The 22,317-nt window shown below is 41.5% G+C and overlaps 2 protein-coding genes across 2 annotated transcripts in view; one reads left to right on the forward strand and one right to left on the reverse strand.

Moving 5' to 3' along the window:
• Positions 1 to 105: 105 nt before the first annotated feature.
• Positions 106 to 1,798, reverse strand: LOC113398349 (peroxiredoxin-4). The gene is made up of 4 exons (XM_026637063.2): positions 1,508 to 1,798; positions 1,309 to 1,426; positions 786 to 1,191; positions 106 to 580 (listed from the first exon to the last, which is right to left on the reverse strand). The coding sequence occupies exons 1-4, from the start codon at positions 1,668 to 1,670 to the stop codon at positions 527 to 529; spliced, it is 741 nt and encodes a 246-aa protein (XP_026492848.1). The 5' UTR covers positions 1,671 to 1,798; the 3' UTR covers positions 106 to 526.
• A 1,010-nt stretch (positions 1,799 to 2,808) lies between these two features.
• LOC113398303 (histone-lysine N-methyltransferase 2C-like) overlaps positions 2,809 to 22,317 on the forward strand; it is a 29,153-nt gene continuing 9,644 nt past the window's right edge. The window contains exons 1-44 of the mRNA XM_064215297.1: positions 2,809 to 2,981; positions 3,149 to 3,236; positions 3,422 to 3,632; positions 3,720 to 3,857; positions 3,944 to 4,222; positions 4,302 to 4,578; positions 4,661 to 4,775; positions 4,869 to 4,988; positions 5,147 to 5,522; positions 5,600 to 5,730; positions 5,820 to 5,914; positions 5,987 to 6,242; positions 6,387 to 6,547; positions 6,623 to 6,866; positions 6,942 to 7,101; positions 7,205 to 7,488; positions 7,682 to 7,780; positions 7,882 to 8,121; positions 8,194 to 8,348; positions 8,459 to 8,599; positions 8,685 to 8,922; positions 9,071 to 9,228; positions 9,325 to 9,449; positions 9,566 to 9,678; positions 9,784 to 9,986; positions 11,372 to 11,551; positions 13,230 to 13,365; positions 13,548 to 13,748; positions 13,836 to 13,952; positions 14,062 to 14,178; positions 14,497 to 14,600; positions 14,710 to 14,912; positions 15,003 to 15,222; positions 15,389 to 15,505; positions 15,746 to 15,835; positions 15,908 to 16,070; positions 16,400 to 16,492; positions 16,576 to 16,670; positions 18,835 to 19,179; positions 19,382 to 19,540; positions 19,615 to 20,742; positions 20,829 to 20,888; positions 21,031 to 21,124; positions 22,139 to 22,239. Coding sequence (XP_064071367.1) covers positions 3,149 to 3,236; positions 3,422 to 3,632; positions 3,720 to 3,857; positions 3,944 to 4,222; positions 4,302 to 4,578; positions 4,661 to 4,775; positions 4,869 to 4,988; positions 5,147 to 5,522; positions 5,600 to 5,730; positions 5,820 to 5,914; positions 5,987 to 6,242; positions 6,387 to 6,547; positions 6,623 to 6,866; positions 6,942 to 7,101; positions 7,205 to 7,488; positions 7,682 to 7,780; positions 7,882 to 8,121; positions 8,194 to 8,348; positions 8,459 to 8,599; positions 8,685 to 8,922; positions 9,071 to 9,228; positions 9,325 to 9,449; positions 9,566 to 9,678; positions 9,784 to 9,986; positions 11,372 to 11,551; positions 13,230 to 13,365; positions 13,548 to 13,748; positions 13,836 to 13,952; positions 14,062 to 14,178; positions 14,497 to 14,600; positions 14,710 to 14,912; positions 15,003 to 15,222; positions 15,389 to 15,505; positions 15,746 to 15,835; positions 15,908 to 16,070; positions 16,400 to 16,492; positions 16,576 to 16,670; positions 18,835 to 19,179; positions 19,382 to 19,540; positions 19,615 to 20,742; positions 20,829 to 20,888; positions 21,031 to 21,124; positions 22,139 to 22,239 — 8,130 coding nt within the window. The 5' untranslated portion in view covers positions 2,809 to 2,981. The remainder of the gene's footprint in view (positions 2,982 to 3,148; positions 3,237 to 3,421; positions 3,633 to 3,719; positions 3,858 to 3,943; positions 4,223 to 4,301; positions 4,579 to 4,660; positions 4,776 to 4,868; positions 4,989 to 5,146; positions 5,523 to 5,599; positions 5,731 to 5,819; positions 5,915 to 5,986; positions 6,243 to 6,386; positions 6,548 to 6,622; positions 6,867 to 6,941; positions 7,102 to 7,204; positions 7,489 to 7,681; positions 7,781 to 7,881; positions 8,122 to 8,193; positions 8,349 to 8,458; positions 8,600 to 8,684; positions 8,923 to 9,070; positions 9,229 to 9,324; positions 9,450 to 9,565; positions 9,679 to 9,783; positions 9,987 to 11,371; positions 11,552 to 13,229; positions 13,366 to 13,547; positions 13,749 to 13,835; positions 13,953 to 14,061; positions 14,179 to 14,496; positions 14,601 to 14,709; positions 14,913 to 15,002; positions 15,223 to 15,388; positions 15,506 to 15,745; positions 15,836 to 15,907; positions 16,071 to 16,399; positions 16,493 to 16,575; positions 16,671 to 18,834; positions 19,180 to 19,381; positions 19,541 to 19,614; positions 20,743 to 20,828; positions 20,889 to 21,030; positions 21,125 to 22,138; positions 22,240 to 22,317) is intronic.

Genomic DNA, 22,317 nt, shown 5'->3' on the forward strand with positions numbered 1-22,317 from the left:
ATATATGCATATGCTGAAATAGATATTGCCATTTTTATATATTTAAATAAATAAAAATAATACTACAATCTAAGAGCAAAGATTTAAATAATTTAAACACAGCACTTTAAAAATAATTTTATTTAGTCATACCATTACCAAACTTACTTTAATAATAATAAAATGCGAAATTTCATATCAGTCTTAACACTGGCTATAATTGTTTTACTGTAGAAAAATTGTGTGTTTTGAGTATTTTCTGGAAATATTATCTATTGTACTATCTTATAAAAATGTTATAATAAAATATATATATATTTATACATAATTCACTTACATCTAAATTATCATTAATTTACTATATTGTTCTTATATGTATGTAATATAAAATATAATAATACATAATTGGTAAAATGTTGCATTATCAGCATTTCAGTAAAGTTTATCTTCTAATTTAAACATTTTATCAGAACCTTGAAATTTATTGTAATTTTTTTTTTCATTATCATTAAGAATAAAAGTAAATGGTCATTTCTAATTTTATTAATTAGTCTGCTACTTTTTCAAAATATTTCCTCTTTTCAGCTGGATTAGGTATGATCTGAAAAAGAACAGATGTTTTATATAAAACTGTTTGTATGATTAATGCAATATTTGATATTTATATGAATTAACATTTGTAGTATAGGTTAATACAAGGAACTATTTCTTAAATTTACATAAAGAGTCCAATAGGCATCACAAAACTTTAACAAAATGAAAAACTAAAAAAATGACTAGTATACAATAGTAAAAATAGTACTTACAGTATCCTGCCCTGGTTTCCAGCCTGCAGGGCATACCTCGCCATGGTTGTCAGTATACTGGAAAGCTTGAACCAATCTCAACGTCTCATCTACTGATCTCCCCACAGGCAAATCATTCATTGTAATCTGTCTCAGAATTCCTTTATCATCAATTAAAAATAAGCCTCTCAAAGTGTGCCCCAAATCTTCTAAATATACTCCATAATCTTTAGCAATAGAATGCGTAAGATCGCTAAGAAGAGGTATGTTAATTTTTCCCAGTCCACCCTCTTTACGAGGAGTATTGATCCATGCAAGGTGTGTAAAATGGGAGTCTACAGAGCAAGCCACTACCTCAGTATTAATTTTTTTAAATTCTTCTATCCTTTCCGAGAATGCTAAAATTTCAGTGGGACAAACGAATGTGCTGAAAATAAAAATAAAAACACTTTTGTAATACTATTAATAATAAATACAAACTTACTGGTAAGATAAATGTATGTTTAACAAAAATTAATTTACAATAACATTTATTAATACTTACAAATCCAATGGATAAAAGAAAAATACTAAATATTTTCCTCTAAAACTGGACAATGAAAGCTGTGTTACTTCTCCGTTTACAATCGCCGTCGCCTCCCACTCAGGAGCCGGTTTGGAGACTAAAACATTAGCGATAGTAACGCGCTTATTACAAATAAATATGAATTCGTAATATTATCGAGTTTCTTCTGGAAACTTACTCATAGCTTTAGTAAATTGTAATTTATGATCAATCTTTCTTGCTCCACCGGGAAAAACATTGCCGCTTCCGAAAGTATAACACGAATCACTTTCAAATATAGTTGAGTTACATGTTGATATATAAAATATTAATAGAATTAAATTTGTGATTATTTTATTCATTATAAAATATTTTAAAACGTTTTAATAATTATTTTAAATACGAAAACTATCACAGCAACTACTTTTAAATCTAGTGGGCTGTGGAAATGTCAAATATTTAATATATATGACACGTCTGTGGTTTTTTTATGATAAGAAAACTAAAGCTGGACTGATACTAATATACTGATAACGATAAATTATTAACGCCGGATTAAGCTATGTACATACTTAAATATATTTCAAAAAAAAACTAAATATGTTTAGTTTTATATTACAAATAATATACTGGGATAAATTAACAATACATATAATAAATAACATTTTAGAGTTAACTTAATTTATATCACAGGTTATTATTTTCAAAATTATAAAAACGCAGATAAAAGTCGCTTTAAATAAAATCAACCGATAGAAATCGAAAACTAAATTACTATAGTTTTGATTGCTATCGGTAACTAAATATTAAGTGTCGTTAGCTTCCTAAAAAAACTCTAACATAAGTATCACATAGTTTTTTTTATGGTATAGGTTGGCGGACGAGCAAATGTGCCACCTGATGGTGAGTGGTCACCACCGTCCATACACAATGGTGCTGAAAGAAATATTAACCAATTCTTACATCGCCAATGCGTTATCAACCTTGGGAACTAAGGTGTTATGTCGCTTGTGCCTGTAGTTACACTAGCTCACTCTCCCTTCAAACCGGAACACAGCAATACTGAGTACTGTTGTTTGGCGGTAGAATATCTGATGAGTGTGTGGTACCTACTCCTTAAAAGTGAAATTGTTGTTTAAATAATAACACGAATTGCAATTTTTTTATTTGTTAAAATTGAAGTTGCTTAAAGTTGAAGTACAGTGCTCTTTATTCTATATAAATTACATACATTTACTTTTTTATGTTTCATATTAAAGTAAATTAACACTTGAAGGCTAAGTCAAATAAAATCAAAAAGCGCAGTGATGATTGAGAATATTAGTGACCGATCCTTTAAAAAAAATGTTTTCTCTGTCGATTATATTATAATACCGAAACTATAGAAAAATAAACAATTCTGCAAATGTGTAGAATTACTTTATTTATTATTAACATTAATTATATGTGTAATCTATATATATTTTTTCTTTATTGTATCTGTATTCTGTACTGTTATATTTATTATCTGTTTTGCATCGTTCGCATTCGCAATCGCAGCGAATGTTGTATTTCTACTTTCGTAATATCATTTATTTGTATTTGCTTGAAATAAATTAAAAATGTTTTTGTTATCGTATTTTAAATCATTTTCATAAGTTCGGTTCTTTTCAAGTCCATCGCAACGAGTTGCGGTAAGTGTTTATAGCTTACTTTAAAAGTATCCACTTGTCGTTCATTATGGCGGTCTGATTACATTGAGTTTTATGTTTGGACTTTAAAACATGAAAAAGTTTCGATAAGAAATATTATACTCTGGTGATCTCATTTGACAGTGAATGTTATTGTGTACATGTTTTAGATGGACGGACCAGACGAAGGAGTTTTAGATGTGGATTTATTAGCTGACGATGGGTCTGACGACGAATGTGAAGCCCCGCCGTCTTCAGGTACTTGTGGTTAATTTGCCATTATAGTTTTTTTTGAATTAGTTAATTTATAATTACAACTTTCTAAACTAGTCATTAGGATTGAAGTTGAAAATATTATAAGAATTTCTTTTTTTGAAAAGTCCTTTAAACATTGAAGAAATGTCTTAAATTGCTATAAATTAAATAAAGTAAAATTTTGATAGACTTTTATGCAGGCCCAGCTTCTACACCGACGTCATGTGCATCATCACCTCGCGGCGAAGAGCCGGCCTCTCCCCTTGCTGTGGTATCACAGCCAGCATTCTTTCACCATCAAACATACACTCGTCCATTCTTTACATCAGGCAGAAGAGGACCTGGAAGACCTCGTAAAGAAGGAGCCAAGTTAGCGCGTGAGGGAAAGATAGTGAGACGGTAATAGGAAGTGTATAAATTAATTTTTTAAATCTTAATAATATAAAAAGCTATGATTTACTTAAAAAAACTCTTTTTTCGTTATAGCTATAGAGGAAATCCAGGTTCAGTAAGAGGAGCTAAACGCCACCGAAGCAGTCGTGATGAAGCTCTTGATGACATGTTGGATGAAGATGACTTTACCATGCCTGCACCTGAGGAACCACCATACACTCCAGAAAAATGGTAAACTACTATTTTCAATTAAATAGCAATGTACATAGAATAATATAGAATTTTAAAAATATTTTTTATTTACATTATATTTTTAGGCCTGGTAAAGTTTGTGCCTTATGTAATCTAAGTGAGCGCAGTCAACTCGGACAAGGAGAAATGAGGCAGACAGTATGTAACATAGAAGGGGAAGGGAGTTCTACACCTAGTATAAGTAATTCTGGAGGTGCTACACCCACCAGTATTACAACTCCTAACACACCCACTCTTCCTCTCCCTGCAGGGTTGGCTTCACCGCCACCCGAATTGCTAGATATTAATCAGCAGCATCAAGTTCTTCCTCTAAGCAGGCGTCAAAAAGCATTTAACAAGTGCAAGTAAGTATCAACAAATAATAATAAATGAAAGTATAGTTTATTTTTTATAAAACATTAAAGTAATTCATAAAATTTTTAGGACCCCACTTTACAACATGGAGCATACCGATGAACTCTCAATCATTGGATTTTCTGAGACACTAGAGTTACCTGCAGTGGTATCCTCAGGAATGTTTTATGTCCATCGTTGTTGCCTTGAGTTCAGCCCTCCATTTCAAGATCAAGTTGCTGCTGCATGTACATCTGATGAGGAAAAGGACCAATTAGAAGAAGCTAGGATTAGAGGAATTGTTACAACAGCTCTTGCTAGAAAATGTGCCTTCTGTCAGAGATATGGGGCAAGCATACCATGCAAGGTAAAATTTTTTGATTATTTATACAAACGGAATAAGATGTTTCATAAAATATTTTTATACATACTTAAAAATTTTTTTTCAGATGAGTTGTAGTAAATATTTTCATCTGCCTTGTGTTCTGGCATCTGGAGGCTTTATGGATTTTCAAACAAAGTCATCTTTTTGTAAGGATCATTTGTATCAAGCACCACTTGTATGTGAGTATGTTATGCAACAATTTTCCCTTGATGTCATTACTTGCCTTGTGTCGTATTTCCTTATTTACTTTTCTTTTTTTTTTTGTATTTCAGGCACAGCAGATATAGACTGCAGAACTTGTCGAACCATCGGGGATATGTCCAATCTTATGACATGCGTTACTTGTGGAGCACATTATCATGGCACTTGTGTAGGACTCAAGCAACTGCCTGGTAAAATATATGTTTAAAACATATTTATTCATATATTACATTGTACAATAAAAGTTTAATAAAACTAGTAATTTTATTGCACAATTGCAATATTTGTGGTATAAATTAAAATTGATCCTAGGTAGCTGACAGTGTAGCACGGTGTTGTGGCTCCACAGGTGTACGAGCGGGCTGGTCGTGTCGCGCGTGCCGCGTGTGCCAGGTGTGCCGCGGCGAGGGAGGCGCGGGCGTGGGCGCGGGTGAGGCGCGGGCCGTGGCATGCGAGCACTGCGACAAGCTGTACCACGCCATGTGCCTGCGCCCCGTCATGGCCACGGTGCCTAAGTACGGTTGGAAGTGCAAGTGCTGCCGCGTGTGCTCCGACTGCGGCGCGCGCTCGCCCGGCGCCGGCCCCTCGTCCCGCTGGCACGCGCACTACACGGTGTGCGACTCGTGCTACCAGCAGCGTAACAAGGGCTCGTGCTGTCCGCTGTGTCGCCGTGCTTACCGTGCCGCAGCTTACCGCGACATGATCCGCTGCTCGACTTGCCGCAGGTTCTTTATCCTGCCATGTTGATTAATTAACGTATTTAAATGATGTCTGTTGTGACTTAAAAAAATGTATTTTTTAGATATGTACACGGAATGTGCGACCCGGAAGCGGATCCACAGCAGTATAGGCAAAAGAAGGAACAGAATCCTGGATATGAATATAGTTGCCCTATATGTAAATCTAATATGTTGGCAGGCTCTAAGTCCGGATGTTAGTATAAATATCATATTACTTTTATAGACTTTATTTGATACTGGTTATTATTGCACTATATTGATAACAATAATGTTTATTTAAAGCATTTGAAGAAGACAATATGGCATCGACATCACAGGACTCCTCTTTCGGCGATGATAATGCGCAAGATCAGGATCCACTGGCAATTGAACCAAAGGTATGTAATGTTTAAGATATATATTGCTTTTTTTCTATTATATTATTAATAAAGTTTATTTTTATTTCTCAGGCAGATGTCGGTCTTGGAAAAGGCAAACCTTACACAGTTTCCTCGAAAGTAGCGAAAAAAAAGATAGGTGGATATAAACTCAAGGGTGGGTTTCCACCTGCTGGCAAATTGGGTTTCCAAAAGCGTCAAAGGTCTGTTTTAGACTTTGGTCGAAAACGAGGATCTAAACCAAAAATGCGTGGAGTGTTTGGTGTTCCTGGACTAGGCTTACAAAGGCCACAAGCTCCTGACAATAAAACATCTGAAGATGACCCAGGTAATTTTTGAATCAAGTAATTTGTTCGTTTTTTCTTTTCATGGAAATGTATGGAATCAACATTGTCAAACTGTAATTTGTAACTGTAAGGATATATATTGCTAAGCACATTACGAAATGTTATACATTGTGATGTTTTTTCAGGAGTGGAAAACAAACTAGTCTTGTGTTCAAGTAAAGATAAATTTGTACTTACTCAAGACTTATGCGTCATGTGCGGGGCTATCGGTACGGACTCGGAAGGTTGCCTCATAGCGTGCTCGCAGTGCGGCCAAACGTATCACCCCTACTGTGTCAACATTAAGGTATTCGATCTCGTTATATATCGGTACATAGTACGTGGCCTAAGTTCCGATTTCACAGTGTCTGTCTGTCGACAGGTGTCGCAAGTGATCGTCAGTCTCGGCTGGCGCTGTTTGGACTGCACGGTGTGCGAGGGCTGCGGATCGCGCGGCGACGAGCCGCTGCTGGTGCTGTGCGACGACTGCGACACGGCCTGGCATACGTACTGCGCTCGGCCCGCGCTGCCGGAGGTGCCGCGCGGCGCCTGGCGCTGTGCGCGGTGTCGCCGCTGTCTCGTGTGCGGTACGCGCGACACGCCGCTCTGGTGCGACAACTACACAGGTCGGTACAGCGAGTCGCGCCGCCCGCGCCACCTGCGCCCTCTCAGCCGCGCGCTCATGACTGTTGCCTCCGCAGAGTGCTCGCCGTGCGCGTCGCTCGTGATGTGCTGCGTGTGCTCCGAGCCCTACTCCGACGGCGAGCTCATCATCCAGTGCACCGCGTGCTCGCGATGGCTGCATGCCGCTTGTGACTCTATCCGCGGCGAGGCCGACGCCGAAACCTGCTGTCGGGCCGGGTACGATCTTCGAATTTTATTCTATACTTCTAGAGGATTAGAGTTCGCTCTATAATTTAATTGTCAAATCAATCATAAAAATGATGGTTCGTGCCGACGCCAGGTACAAGTGCGTGCTGTGCCGCGGGCGCGAGGTGCCGCCGCCGCACGTGGCGCGCGCGGTGCTGCCGGCGGCGGGCGCGGCGGGCGCGGAGGGCGAGGAGCGCGCGCCGGCCCGGCCGCGCCACACGCCGCTGGCGCTGGGGCTGGCGGGCGAGTACTACGTGGACGACGTGTGCCTGTCGCAGCGCGGCGCTCACCACATGAAGCAGCTGGAGGCGGAGATGGGCATCACGCACACGCGCCGCAAGAGGAGGTTCAAGAACGAGAACACTGAGAAAGACGCCGGTGAGATTATATCACTAACTAGGTCATATCTCTGTTAGAATTACTTGATTTTTTATGCTTTGAGATTTTTTTTATTTATCTATCGCTTCAGAGAAATTTTCTTGAGAAAGTTTTGTTGTAAAATTAATAAATTATGATAGAAGCAAGTATCTAACGTCGACTTTTATATGTTGGACGCTGGCATATGGATTAGAAATAATGGCATCTATTGAAACAGTGGTTCAGAATGCAGAAGGAGAGATGGGAGACGACACCAAGCCTGACAGCACTGCTGAAGTGAAAGAGGAACCTGGTAAGATTTCGTTTAAGTATATTTTATTAGCAAAATATAATTCGGATAATATTGTCATTAATTAAATCTAATTACTTAATCTCAATACCTTTTTCTAACAGGCTTATTATCAAACACGAATCTGAAAGAAGGCATTTTATGGAACGTTGCAAATGATGGCCCAGTGCCTGAAGGTTTCACCATTTATACCACGGATTCAGGCCTCACTGTGCTGCGCAGAAAACGACAGAGAAATTTGAACAAGCTCGGCATCGGCGGTTTCGTTGTGCGACAAAGACACACGAACGCTAAAGCACAAGCCGATGATGACAAAGAAGGAGACGGAACGCAAGGCTCCGGAGGTAATATCCGTGTGGGCATAATAAAAGCTGTGGGCTACATATAAGTATATAATTCTCACTGTGTTTTTTTAGAGTCACCAAGTAATAAACGTAAACCACGTCGCAAACCTCGTTCAAAACTGATGGAGCAATTTCCTTCTTACATGCAAGAAGCGTTTTTCGGCAAGGATCTTCTCGAACCGACCAAGCCCGCCATCAGTTCGACAGGCAAGTTACCGACATATAATGTTTAAAGATACTGATTATATGATATAATGAAGTAACATCGCTACTCTGGCGAGGTGTAACATGTGAAATGTAGTAATCTCCCTCCCCCGTCGCAGTGTCGCTGGGCGAGGGCGAGGCGGCGCGCGCCACGCCCGACGCGTGCCGCGACGCGCGCGAGCTCGACAACTCCGACAGCGACGCCGACGACGTGCTGGCCGCGCTCTGCGCCTTCAACGACCACGACTGCACCGTCTTCATCACGCTCAACGCGGTACGCCCGGCGCGCCCACAGCGGCCAGTGCTCTCGCGTTGTCTGGTCGGCGGTTGGCTCATGGTTACTATTCGTTTTACCGTAGGAGGAGTCGGACCTCTTGCGGACGCTGAAACCGAAGGAGGAGAAGGAGGACGGCCCGAACGCGGCGAGTTCGGATTGCGTGAAGATAAAATCGGAGGCCTCGGAGGAGGGGCATCTGAAGCACACGGAGGACTCCACGGCTCTCAAAAACGCTATTTTAGGACCGCAGTCGAATGAGCCCGAACAGGCTCCTCCTGAAAATCCTGCGCACGTTCCCAAGACCGAAACTATTAGTACTGGTAAATTATGTTTAACATATTTTTCATGTTACTCAATAAACAATGTTACAATTAAAAGGGCTACGAATTCCACTAATTCAACTACACTACCCATTATATTTGATGTGAATAATGAAGAAGTTATTGCTACTAATAATTACGAACACAGACACGGGGGGCTCGTCGCAGTCATCGACCATCTCTCCGAAGGACGAGCTGTCTCTACTGGGCGTGAACCTGGATGCGATGGTGCGCGACTCGCTACCTGACATGGACAGTAACGACGTCGACGAGATCTTCAAGGGTGTGCTCACCGACGACTCGCAGGTAATTTATATGAACAGCATGTGTATGACCGAGGTATTATTCCACCATGCTGCTTCGAGCGTAGTTCGAGCACTGTTGTAACTATTTTTTGTGTAGGAATCACAGGAATCATCAGTATCCTACGTCAACTCCATGGCGGGTACGCCGTACTCGCAACAACGACAACAGCTACAGAGTCCTATGGAGTATACCTCACCTTATCATACCGAATTCGGAAGCAAGTAAGTGTGGTTGAAGTTGTATTAGAATAATAAATGTCCGAGTTGTTCATATGAGTAATCCAGTAACCGTTACAAACATAAACGTATGCGTGATATTCGACCGTGTGGGCCCGCAGCAGCTCGCTGAGCCCGCTGTACGGCGAGGGCGCGGCGGGCGCGTGGGCCGAGCAGCCCGCGCCGCCGCCCTCCTACAACCAGCGCAGCGCCGACAAGATGCGCGCCGACGAGAGTGAGTCTTCACAACCGCGTCCCACATTCTTTCGACGTCATTCGTTGATTTCTTAACTCGGAACCCTGTCCCTCCTCGAATCGCCTTAAAAATATGCTATGGCAGGTCTCGGCTCCGCGGCGACGATTTCTGCTGTCCTCTATGCCAACACTAACCATCCCGAGTGGAAGACTGAGTTCCCGAACTGGGTGGATCGCTGCAAGCAGATTCTTAAGAAATGGCGTGCTCTGCCCTCCGAGCAGAAGGCGCCGTACTTGCAGCGCGCCAGAGACAACCGCAGCGCCATTCGCATGAAGAAGGCGCAGCAGGTACGTGCCGCTCCGCCCGCGTGTGTGCTAACCACTACTCACTGTGTTGTACTCACCGCCGTGTGCCGTGTGCTGCTCCGGCTCGGACCTCCCACCCCGCTCCCCGCTCCCCGCTCCCCGCCCCCAACTGCCACCGAGCTTATAAATACTTGTCTGTTCTATTACTAATTTTAATATTTGATAAATTTTGAGAAGTCAAATGAACTAATTTTACTTTTAATCTAAACAATCATTGGTCGACGACAGCCGATGACGATGATAGGCGTCCTATAATCGTAGATAGGTAAATCTACCTAATCTGTCTTAGAAAATGGCGCATATTTCCTTCTAGTTTAATAATTTACATTTCGGTGGTAAATATTTATTGGTTGGACTCACGGTTACCGTGACTTAATGGGGATTTTATATGGCATATAATTAATTGAATAGTCTTTGATATCTCTTGTTTAAAAATCTTAGTAATAGAAAAGATTATAATTGATGACAATGTTCCCATGACTAAATAAATTTGAAATATATTACTTGACTTACTACTATATATAATGTATGTTATAGAAGTCCGTGCTATGTAATATTAATAGTATTATGAGCACAAAATGCTTTATATGCATCACAAACTTATGATTGTATAGTGGGCTGTAGACTCTGTCGCTTGCGAAACTAGACAAGCTGTAAATATAAAGCTCTTGATATTTAAAATTACTATTTACCGGTAAACATTGTATCGAATAAGAATAATTTAAATAGTCAATAATTAAAATATTAATTAGAATACAAACATTTTCTTTGAACTGATTTAATACTGGTCATATGGGGTTAAAAATAAGTTTATAGAACAACATAGATAGATCTTCAAAATTTTTCTACTAAGTCCTAACAACTTCTTAATATGTAATTGGTAATATTTCCTAACAAAAAATAGATCAAATGAGATCTACAGCACACTAATTGTAATTAGTATATAATAATCATTATATTGTACTCATATATATTTTATTATAAGTGCCAGTATTGCACTTGCATTTTGTTATTTCTCTGTAAAAATAATCATAATAAGAAAAAAATGTTTAAATCTGCAGTAACTGAATTGTTTATTGTTAAATTTATGAGAATACAGTTCGACTATGTAATCTCTGGAGATTCAACTTTTGATGTTAACCCTGTTGTAAAATATTGTCGATTTTATTTTCAACATATAAAATTTCAATCTCATCATCGAACTCGACAATATCTCATACGTTTCTCGCTTAGCATTCTATGATGACCGTCTCCGTACACGAAAGGCACAAAATTTAGAGCGCTCGTTGCACAAGCGTAAACATTTGTCAAAGTCGTCATGGTAGGAGTCTAAGACGGGACGTACTAAGCGTTGGTTGGGGCGGCAGAGCTCGAGCGGCGCTGCGGACACGGAGGGCGGGCGCTCCCCCGCGGGGGCGCCGCCGCCGGCCGCGCCCAGCACCCCCAGCGCCTCGCCCGTCGCGGTCGCCGCGCCCGCCACCAGCGCCCCGCCGGCCGCCAGCGCGCCCGCGGCCGTCGGCGCGGCGAGCGGCGCGCCGAGCGGCACGGTTCGCGCGCCCAACGTGACGGTGACGGCGGGCGGGCTCCTGGAGGCGGACGCGCACATCCGCGTGCTCACCCCCTCCGAGATCATGCGCACGCTGCCGCGCCTCGCGCCCCCACCCGCGCACCTCGCGCACCTCGCGCACCTCCCGCACCTCGCCCACCTCGCGCCATACACGGTACTCACTACGAGCGCTCGCATATGCACGCACCCGTACACCGTTCCGCTCTTTCTATGCCTGGATGATGATCTGTCGAATCCTACTTAACGCGACACAATAATTTGTTTTAAATTTAAAGATTATTAAGTACATTTTTATTTATTTTGCTTCTGTTTTCATTGTTAAGGAAGTGAGCCTAGTGAACGACACCTTTAATAAGCAATTTTATAACCCTTATATAACATGAAGGTTATCTTTTAATTAAATAAACAGACTCCACATTATTTACTAAAACTACAAACATTAAAATATTTATTTATTCGTAAAGAAATATAACTTATGGTTGTTATTTCTTAACCTCACTAGTCTCCTAGAACACTACACTACCACATGTACTATGTCACACACAATACCATTTAAGTGTGTATGCGAGTTGCTTTCCGGACATTGTTGGGTGATCCTTCGCGCTATCTTCGTTATTCGTTATAATATTAGTTAATTCATTTCTAAATTTTGATTTCACCCAACAAACTTTGGCTGTTTAATGGCGTTGTAAGCTGTGTGATTATTTTTTTAAATTTTCTTTTAGCTTATTTTTTTTTAATTCGAGGACAAAACTCTCAAAACGCCTCCCGGACTCGCGTCCTCTGTATCCGTAACGTTGTTTATTTTAATTTACGCTTTGTCTTGGTAGTGTTGGCTTTAACATTGGATTTTGGTGGCTGGTACTGGTGTGCTAACAATTCTAACCTATTTTTATATGTAGACCAACATTTTGTTGCAATTTTTATGCTCATGAAATTTTGTAAATTAGACCTAAGTTTACAGGTAATAGCGTAACGTAAATGATAAGACTAATGAAGATTTCTTTTTCGTAGTTTATAAGTTGTATATTTTTTTTTATAAAAAAAAAACAATATTTCGTATTTAGTTGATTAATTCATTAACTGCGTAACCTTAATTTGAATAATATATTAATTATTTATATTACTAATTCACAGATAATGTAACTTAAAATGAAGAATTAACTAGCATGTTAATACAGTTCTAAATATAAAAAATAATTTGTTCATATTAACCGTCATGATATATTATTTAAAGAGATTCATAAATGTGTAAATCTAGAACTTTATAGCACTACAAAAATGTACAGTTTTGTAATTATTTTGCATGTAATTGATGGTAGCAAATTTATTTTAAATAAGTTTTAAGATTTGGCACGGCAATTCTTTAGCATTGAGTTTCGATTTAAAAATGTATTTTATTATTTGAATGTCCTTTAGATGTATTTTTGTTATGATTGGAAATAAATTATTTTGCATATCATGTTAAACTAACATTAATGCTTTAGATATGTAATATTCAAACTAGTTAAAATGAAATTAGCCTTTCCGCAGACTCAATTCAGTGGACTTTCTAAATAAACTTCACTAAAAATTTAAGCAGTACCTCATCTTCGAGGTGGCGGTTACCTCGTTTTCCGAGAGCTCGCACGGGACTAACGCTTCGGTGTCGGCTGCAGGAGCAGGAGCGCGCGTGCAGCCAGCAGCGCAGCGCGCGCGAGGCCGAGCAGGAGCGCCAGTGGAAGCAGCTGCAGCAGATGCGCCAGCAGCAGACGCAGCAGCAGCAGCAGATCATACACGACCAGAGGATACAAGGTATCTCTACATTACGAGTCGTCTCGACGATTAAATAATATCATATGACGAGTAACGTTAACGATTCAAGTTCGAATAAAATATATGTATATCCCACATATAATCATATGAAAAGTAAAAAAGTGTGAAAGTCGAGTAGAGCGAGTGTCGAGTCCACAAGTTGTAATATAATCAGCATGTAGCGTGTACCGTTGAAGCAGCGATGCAGCGCATGCGCGGCGCGGAGGGCTCCCCGCCGCCCGCGCCCGCGCCCGCCGCCGCGCCCGACGCGCCGCGCGCCGCCTTCCCCGCGCAGCGCTTCCCGCTCTACGCCACCAGCGACGATATCAACCGCCAGCTGCGCGACCTGCTGCAGAGGCACCCCGACAAGATGTGGCCGCCGCGTGAGTCCCCCGTCTCGTGCTTTGGCTCGTGTGCCGTGCCGACGGCGCGGGGCAAAGGTCGCGCTGACGGCGTCTCTCGTCCCGCAGAGTCGTCGGGCGAGGAGGGCGCGGAGGGCGGCGCGTTCCGGTCGCCGCTGCCGGTGTCGGTGCGCGCGCGCGTGCCGGCCGGCGCGCCCGTGCCGCCGCAGCACCGCACGGATCACGGTCAGTACTCATCGATTTTGTGTATTCTCTTCAGTCGCTCGTTGTTTGTTGCATGGATACGTGTTACGCACCAATAATAATAATAATTTTGTGAAACTTTTCATTATAGTGATAATTCAAAATCGCCTCGTGACCGCCGATAACGCTCAGATGCAACAGATCATTGGAACTCCCAACGCCACACAAATGATGGAGCAAAAACAAATGACTGCGTCACATGGAAACGGTTCGAAAAAAAACCTATTATATTGGTTAAATTTTTGTTTGGCTTATATTCTTTAATTTAATTATAATTAACTAATGTATTCTACCTCCTCATTCGTTCTTCAAGTTGACTCGAGACATAATCGACTTGATTTTACTGTGGAGAATAGTAATAGGTATCCAATTTTATGAATCATTTGGCTCGCTTAACAAAGTGAATTCTTTGTTTATTTTAAAGGCTAAATGTATTAAATAATTTACCAACAAATGCATTCACTAAGATTTTTTTTTAAACGGGATCGATGTTATGTGTATCTGATAATGTGTTATATATTTGTAGTATCGAATATGGATAAGCAAGAGACTGGAGCCGATCAAGGAACCGATGAAATGGATATCGGTGATATGGATAAACTCGAACAAGACACAGGAAACATAGGGGAGGTAGAGTATTACTTAATACTATTCAAATAAATTATTCTCTTGTACTCGATGATACGTAGGCTAGAAAAATATTGGAATGGATATGGCATAAAGTGGGATACGCCCGCAGGTGGACATCCTGACGGGGTTGGGCGGCGAGGACGACGAGGAGCTGCTGGAGTCGCTGACGGCGGAGATCGGCGAGCAGTTCAACATCCTGGAGTACGCCGACCCCGAGCTGGCGGCGCTGGGCGACGAGCACCTGCTGGACGGGCTCGACCTGCCCGACGACGTGCCCGAGCGCCTCGAGCGACACGCCAAGCGCACGCCCGAGTACGTGCTCATCCGCTATCTCGCCCCTACTCCGAGACATTCATTTTCTTACATTCAATATTTATTGTCACACTAACGTTAAACCTACAGGGATGAATCCGATCACAAGACGGATAATAAGATGGACAGCGAGTTGCAGAAGGCGGTGAAAAATATAGAATCAACGAATTCGGAGGTTAAACCGGAATTGACTAAAGTGAAATCCGAATTTCAAGATACCAAACCCGAAGCGCCGGTGACGAGCGTTGGGCAGATGTTCCAGGACGGTATTCAGAGAGTTATCTCGCAGAATCATCAGATGTCTTTACAGGTTAGATGCGAATGAAAGGTGAAATTATATTTACTTTCGAAATTATTTATATGATTCATAGTAACTTTTTATATCTCACCATAACTTTATCGATATATACACATTGTATACAGTACACATATTTTATTTGTAATTGAATCAATATAATCCGTTTGGTTGTCTATAGTCGGCGATGCAGGCCGTGAAAGCAGAGGTGAAAGCGGAAGGCGATGAAGTCAAGACGGAAAATGATTGGCCGCGTCCCGTTTTCTCCAATATGTTCGGCTTGCAACTTCAACAACAGGTGATTTTATATTAATTCATATAGCCTATATTTTTCAACACTAAAGGGGTACTAGTGGGTAAATACTGTGGGTAAAACTTCAATTTTATTTTATTTATAGTGTAACATAATTCCACTTAACTACCTACATCCACATTTATCGCTATATCAAAACGCGATTTTTTTATTGTCTCCATTTTGTTTGTGATAATATATATTTTTTGTTATTATCGTGATAATTATTTTTTTGTAATTTTCTAGCAACAAGCCCAAGCAGTTCGCCCGAGCCCGCAGAACGCACCGGTCTTGCAGCGGCCGCAGTTCCTCGGACAACACGTGCAGTTCGCGCAGGTAGGCGCCGCTCCCAGCGAGGCGAGGCGCAGCGGTACGTGTCCGAGTCTTTACGAGCGCGGCTGTGCGCAGGGCGGCGCGCAGAGCATCGTGAGCGCCATGACGGCGCAGGTGGCGGCGGCGCTGGCGGCGGGCCGCGCCATCGCGCCCGGCACGCGCCTGCTGGGGGCCGACGGCGCCGTGGGCGTCGTGCGCCACGACCGCTCCGTGGCGCTCACCGCGCTGCCGCACTCGGGTGCGCTGCCTTTAAATGTTTATTCATCAGTACTGCTCCAAATGGTCTAAATAAAAATATTTATCGATTTCAAATATTAAAAATCACCGCGTTTTGTGGTACTTAATTTATATTTAAATAAATTCGTTCTTGGCGGTGATGGAGAACCCCTATGCATGTGTCAGATGAAATTCTGCCATGTGTCGAATAATCTCCAAATAGTGAGAGGTGTAAAATCTGTTGTTTTATTTTTTTAAATTGCGTTCTGCAATGTTTCGAACACGAAAATACAAACAAACAATACCACTCAACATAACATTAACATTATGTAAACGTGTATGTCGGCATAGCTCGCAACATGGTATCGGGTGCGGCGGGCGCCCGACAACTGGCGCCGCCCACGATGCGACCCGACACGCCCCTCGCGGTCTCCTCTCTCGCTGGTAACGACATTAAACCTATTATGCACTGCGATGTCCGATATACTGCCCGAATGCGAAGTAACGAAGCCGGCCTTGCGTTGCAGCGGGCCCGGCGGGCGCGGCGGGCGCGGTGCGCAGCGCGCCGCCGCCGTACCCCGGCCTGCGCGCGCCGCCGCCGCCGCCCTACCCGCAGCTGCAGGTGCGTACCCTCCCGCCCTCGGTCGATACGAGATCAATATTTGAATCGAAAACTTAACCGATATCTTATTCGATTCGGATTCGACCGAAAGCTATCTTTTAACATTTTCTTAGAAGTTAATCGATTTAATTTCTTTTAGTTTATATTGAACTAATAATGCATTATTATAAAGTACTAAATTAATCTGCATTGGAGGATTTTGGATATTTTTTTTTTGCATGTTGTAATATTTCTCCTCTAAATGTTTTCGATATGAATTCGTTTTGACTTGACGTATTTTAGATTGATCATGGAACGAAACGAATTCGAGGCTTTAAATGTATGCTGTTGAAGCTATGGGTCATATTTATTTATTTTTATATAAAAATATTTAAATATGAACGAGTAACCGATCGTATTATCGCTTCGATTATGACCGCATTGCAACATAATGTTATCTGTATCTAAAGTTAATCGGACGTATCTGAGCAATATTAATTCATCCATTCATGCGTCCACAAGGTGATGGTTCAGTAAAAATTGTACGAATATAAAGTAGCTTGTTAATTCATAACAAGCTTCAGAAACTAATATTGCATGGGTACATACCACGAGCCTCGTTCTCATACAAGGGAACCGTTTCGATTCGCTCACATCGCGTAATCGAGACGTAGTTATTTCGGGTTCACCGTGCCAGCACTGAATGTGCCAAGTACCAGTCATTAGTACGAGGGCAGTACGAAAGCGAGGTGGCGCGTAGAGCGGAGGATGTGCGGCGATGTCGATACGGCGTGTTGTTGCATGTGGGTGATTGGTTGTCCGGCAGGCGCCCTTTGACGCGGACGCGTGGGGCGACTGGCTGCACCGCCGCCCGCTGCTGCTGCAGGTACCGGCGCTCCCACTGCCCCTCTATCTGCACTTTGCACTCTTCCAGAACACCTAGCCTACTAATTGAAGTGTCACTTGTGATACGACTTTAGATTACTTTCATGTAACACGCATGATCGAATTCCCATTATTATACGTTTCTTCGTAAAGCAAGTATTATCTCACGAACACGAGACTTTCTTTGTGACTCGATTCTATAGCGTCTGAGTTTGTAGGATTCCTCTTATCACAGCAAAGTTGTTCTAGAAAGTTCCTGCAACCTATGGTTCAATGTTCCGGAAAAAGCCTATGTCTAAGTATTATAAAATAATTCCACTTAGAGGGCCTTGTCACCACTAATCACCTCGTAGTTAGCGCTTTTTCTTTGCTTGCTCGCTACACGCATGCGTACTGACTAACCTTTGTTCCTTTTCAGCATCCTAACATATCACTAATATAAGAAAAAAATGTATTACTAAAATAAAAACTAAAATGTTACACAGATTTTCTACAATATTATTTTTTACTACTTCGCTTAAGTCAAACGAGGTGGAGGACATTTTTGTACGGTTTGGGTCATAGTGAATGTCCATATATCGAATAATGTAATAAGAAAAAACATTAACAGAATACAGTTTAAGGTGAATTTTAAATTCATTTATTGAAATTGTATATAAAGTTTGTCACGCGTTTACTAGGAAAACTTGTCATTTCAATTGTAATGTAACACGTAACTGTATTTCGGATACGTAATGAATATCTGCCTATTTACCGAAGCTAGTGAGTTTGTTGTACAGGTATACGATATTTTATCAAAGTGATTTTATACTTAGAAGGAAAATAATTTATACTTCATTATTTATATTCTATGTAACATTGTAAAATGAATAATTTTAGTTTTATATAACACGAACATTCACACAGCCTTAATTTATTTTTTATTATTTTGCCATAGATAAATTTATTACGTAAACTTGGCACCGTGTGTAGTATTAGACCTGTCAGCCTTTATCTATTAAATTGCACTTACCCCTTAGTTTTGATTACATTTTATGTGATATACTTGGCGTCCAATTATTTATCGTATTACATTATTTTTTAAATATATATTTTGAATGTGATAAAATTAAAAATTATACATTTGCTTTTGTAACCGTCATTGAAACGTTATACAATTAATGCATCGCTCACTCAACGAGTTACCTTCCATTAAACGGATGAGATAAAAGAGACGCGCATACGATCGCGACCGACGATAGTAAAATCGATGGTCGGCGTGCGTCGAGGAGCGATGTGAAAACAGACATTTAACCGTCAGAACGTAAACCAGGAGCAACCGTTGCTTCTGGAGGAGCTGTTGGAGCAAGAAAAGCGCGAGCAGGAGCGCGAAGGTGGAGAATGGGGCAGCTCGGCGGGCGTGGGGGGCATGGCGGTGGGCGGGGCCGGGCCGCCCGCGCCGCCCCCCGCGCCGCCGCCGTCGGTGCCGCTGTTCTCGGCCGCGCCGCCGCCTGCGCCGCCGCTGCCGCCCGAGCGCGCCGCCACTGAGGCCGACCACCACGCGCGCCTGCTGTACGAACAGTGGCTCAAGCAGTACAACACGTTCGCAGCCGACCAACTGCGGTACTACGAGCAGGAGGTGCAGAAACTTCGCAAGATCCGCAAGGTGAGTGCCCGTAGTGAGCTTCTGTGTTCGTGCGCTTCGTAGTCGCGTGTTTGCGTCCTCCAGTCCGCGGTTAATCTTTTTATTTCAGGTATCTCTTCGGGAGCGGGCACCTGTGCTAACCGAATGTCTATGTGTACTAACGGGGTGCTAGAGTAGAGAGTTTTGGTTTTCTTCCGTTACACTTCATATATTCTGGTTTCAGTCGCTGAATAGTAAGCAGCGTCAATTAAGAAAATCCGGAAATGAATTAATGCCGAATGATGCCGCCGAATTACAAAGAGTTTCGACCGAGCAACAGGCGCTTCAAAAACACTTAGAAGCTGCTAGAAAACAGGCTAGACAGCATAGTATGCTTATTCAGGTAAGTTCTTAAACAAAGTTGTTTACTCATTTTATGAATTAAGTGTTGGTACATAAATTCAAATCTGTTCTTAGGAATATGAAACAAAGCAACGTCAACAAAATCCTCAACTAGCCCAGCAGACAGTGATAAACCAACAACAGTTGAATAATCAGACTGTATTTGCACAGAATCAGAATATTAACCAAACGCAACAACTGCAACAACAGACAATTAATCGGCCTATGCAAATAGGCCTTCAGGGATCTACAATTCAACAACAAACATTAATTCGAACCCAGCAAACGATTCTGGGTTCCGACGGTCAACCATTGTCACAACAAAGAATAGGCTTGGTGACCTCTCCGCTCAACGCTCAAAGCAGGATCCTGCAAGGCGGACGTACGTTGGTCATAGAGCAAGCCGGAGCGCCGCAACAACAATTAGTTCGTCAGCTGTCAGGTGTACAGGATAGGCCGCAGTCTGTCGGTGGGATAGTACAGTTTGGTCAGCAACAGCTATCTGGCGTGAGAAGCTCAATGCCGGCGGGAGGTCAGACGCCTCGCCCAGGAGGAACGCGACCAGCTATGTCTCCGCTACATGTACAATCTCCTCATTCTCAATCTCCCCATCATTCGATTGCTCCTCAATCACCCTTACACCCTATGCAAAGTCCGATGCAATCACCTTTGCATTCCCAACAATCTCCGTTACATCATACTTCGCAATCTCCTTTACATCCATCTACTCAATCTCCGCTTCATACTCAACAATCGCCGATGCATTCTCAGCAGTCACCGATGCACGTTCAACAAACATCTGGTATGGCCCAACAGAGTCCGATGCATCCACAACAAAGTCCAATGCATCCGCAACAGTCGCCAATACATCAACAGTCGCCTATGCACCCACAGAATCAAATGTCAACGCAACATTCTCCAATGCATCCACAGCAGAGTCCAATGCACCCACAACAGACTTCGATGCATCCACAACAAAGTCCGATGCATCCCCAACAGAGTCCAATGCATCCACAACAGAGTCCGATGCATCCTCAACAAAGTCCGATGCACTCCCAGCAATCTCCGATGCATTTACAACAGTCTCCGATGCACACACAACAATCACCAATGCAATCATCGATGTCGCCGCAACATTTCTTGCAGCAGTTGCAAGCTCAAAGAACGAGCCCGCAATTGCCTACACCTAGCCGAAGCCCGCAGGTATATATATAGACTTATTGTATTGATAGGTAAGATTTAGAAGTATTATGAATCTTCTTTTTGACGTTTTCTCTTTATTCCTACAGATATATCAACAGTCTCAGATACAAAGTCCGGTTGCATCTCATTCACCGCAATTGCAAAATGTAAATATATTATATTTTAATTATTATAAAGTTATTTATATATTTATATATGTATATATTAAATTTATTTATTTATTTATAAAGTCAGAAACCTATCGTGGAAGTACTGTACGTAATGTAAATGTAATATATTTTTTTATAGCAGAACGATTATACAACGGGGAGATTCCCACGACCAGCTCCTGGATGTTCTCCTCTACCCACACGTTTTGCTCGACCACCACACCATCAACAAGGTAAAAGCACAAACAATTATTATTACCTATTGAGAGCAATGCGTTGGGAAATACCTTTAGTTTTTTGTAAGACGGTCAATTGGGCCACCTCATAGTAACTGGTCACTAAAGACATTTTACAAGCCTACAGACATTGGTGCTGTAAAAGATATTCAACACTTCTTACTTAGCTTATGCACCAACCTAACATGTTATATCCCTTGTGCCTGGAGTTAAACTGAATCATTCAACATTCCAACCAGAACACAACAATACTAATATTCTACCGACAATCAGCACTATGCTTGTCGGTAGAATATGTGATGACTACGATTACGGGTATGTACCCAGATGGGCTTGAATGAAGCTATACTAATCGTCATTGCGATCGACTGAACGGTATAGAGGTTGACATGCTGCAGCACCATTAAGTTTTAACAAAATAGATAATATAAAAACTTCTTTCATAAATATATACATATATAGCCTATTCCAATCGAAGAAAGAATAGAGATTAATAAACCTTAAATTTACGTATTTACGTAACCAACCCGCATTGGACCAGCGTGGTGGAATATGCTCCAAAACCTTTTCCTCAAAGGGAGAGGAGGTCTTAGCCCAGCAGTGGGTAATTTACAGGCTGTTAATGTAATAAAAAATGTAATGTTACGTATTTCATGCGATTTGCTAAAAACTCAGCTATATTGTGCACTACTAAGAGCTTATGATTAATGTATCTTTTATTATTATCTACTTTAAGTTTATTTCTAAAATTCCGGCAATACTTTCGTCGACGTTCAAAACGCCATTTTTCGCAAAACTATAGTGAATAGCATAGATTATTTAATTAATCAAGCTCTCAATTTGGCTTTTTTCCTTTTATGGTGGGAATAGAGTATGTTTATACAGGATAAAACGGATATAATGGATGTCTTTTATATAATTTATTGCATATAATAATTTTATAATATAATTACATAGTTCAACAATGAAGTAAGTCAATACTTAACCTGTCTTAATACTGTTTTTTTATAGGTATGAGAGTTGGTGTACCTTTTGTTAATCGCCAACAAACTTCGCCTCTCGGCAGCCCACAGCCTCTTCCTTCACCTGGAAACACAAATAATGAGATGACTGTATGTTATAATTTATTTGAAGTGATATATTTTTAATTAATATAAATTTCATACTGTTAAATGATCAATGTTTGGCTT

The sequence above is a fragment of the Vanessa tameamea genome, chromosome 7, assembly GCF_037043105.1.
Source record: "Vanessa tameamea isolate UH-Manoa-2023 chromosome 7, ilVanTame1 primary haplotype, whole genome shotgun sequence".
Classification (NCBI taxonomy): Eukaryota; Metazoa; Arthropoda; class Insecta; order Lepidoptera; family Nymphalidae; genus Vanessa; species Vanessa tameamea.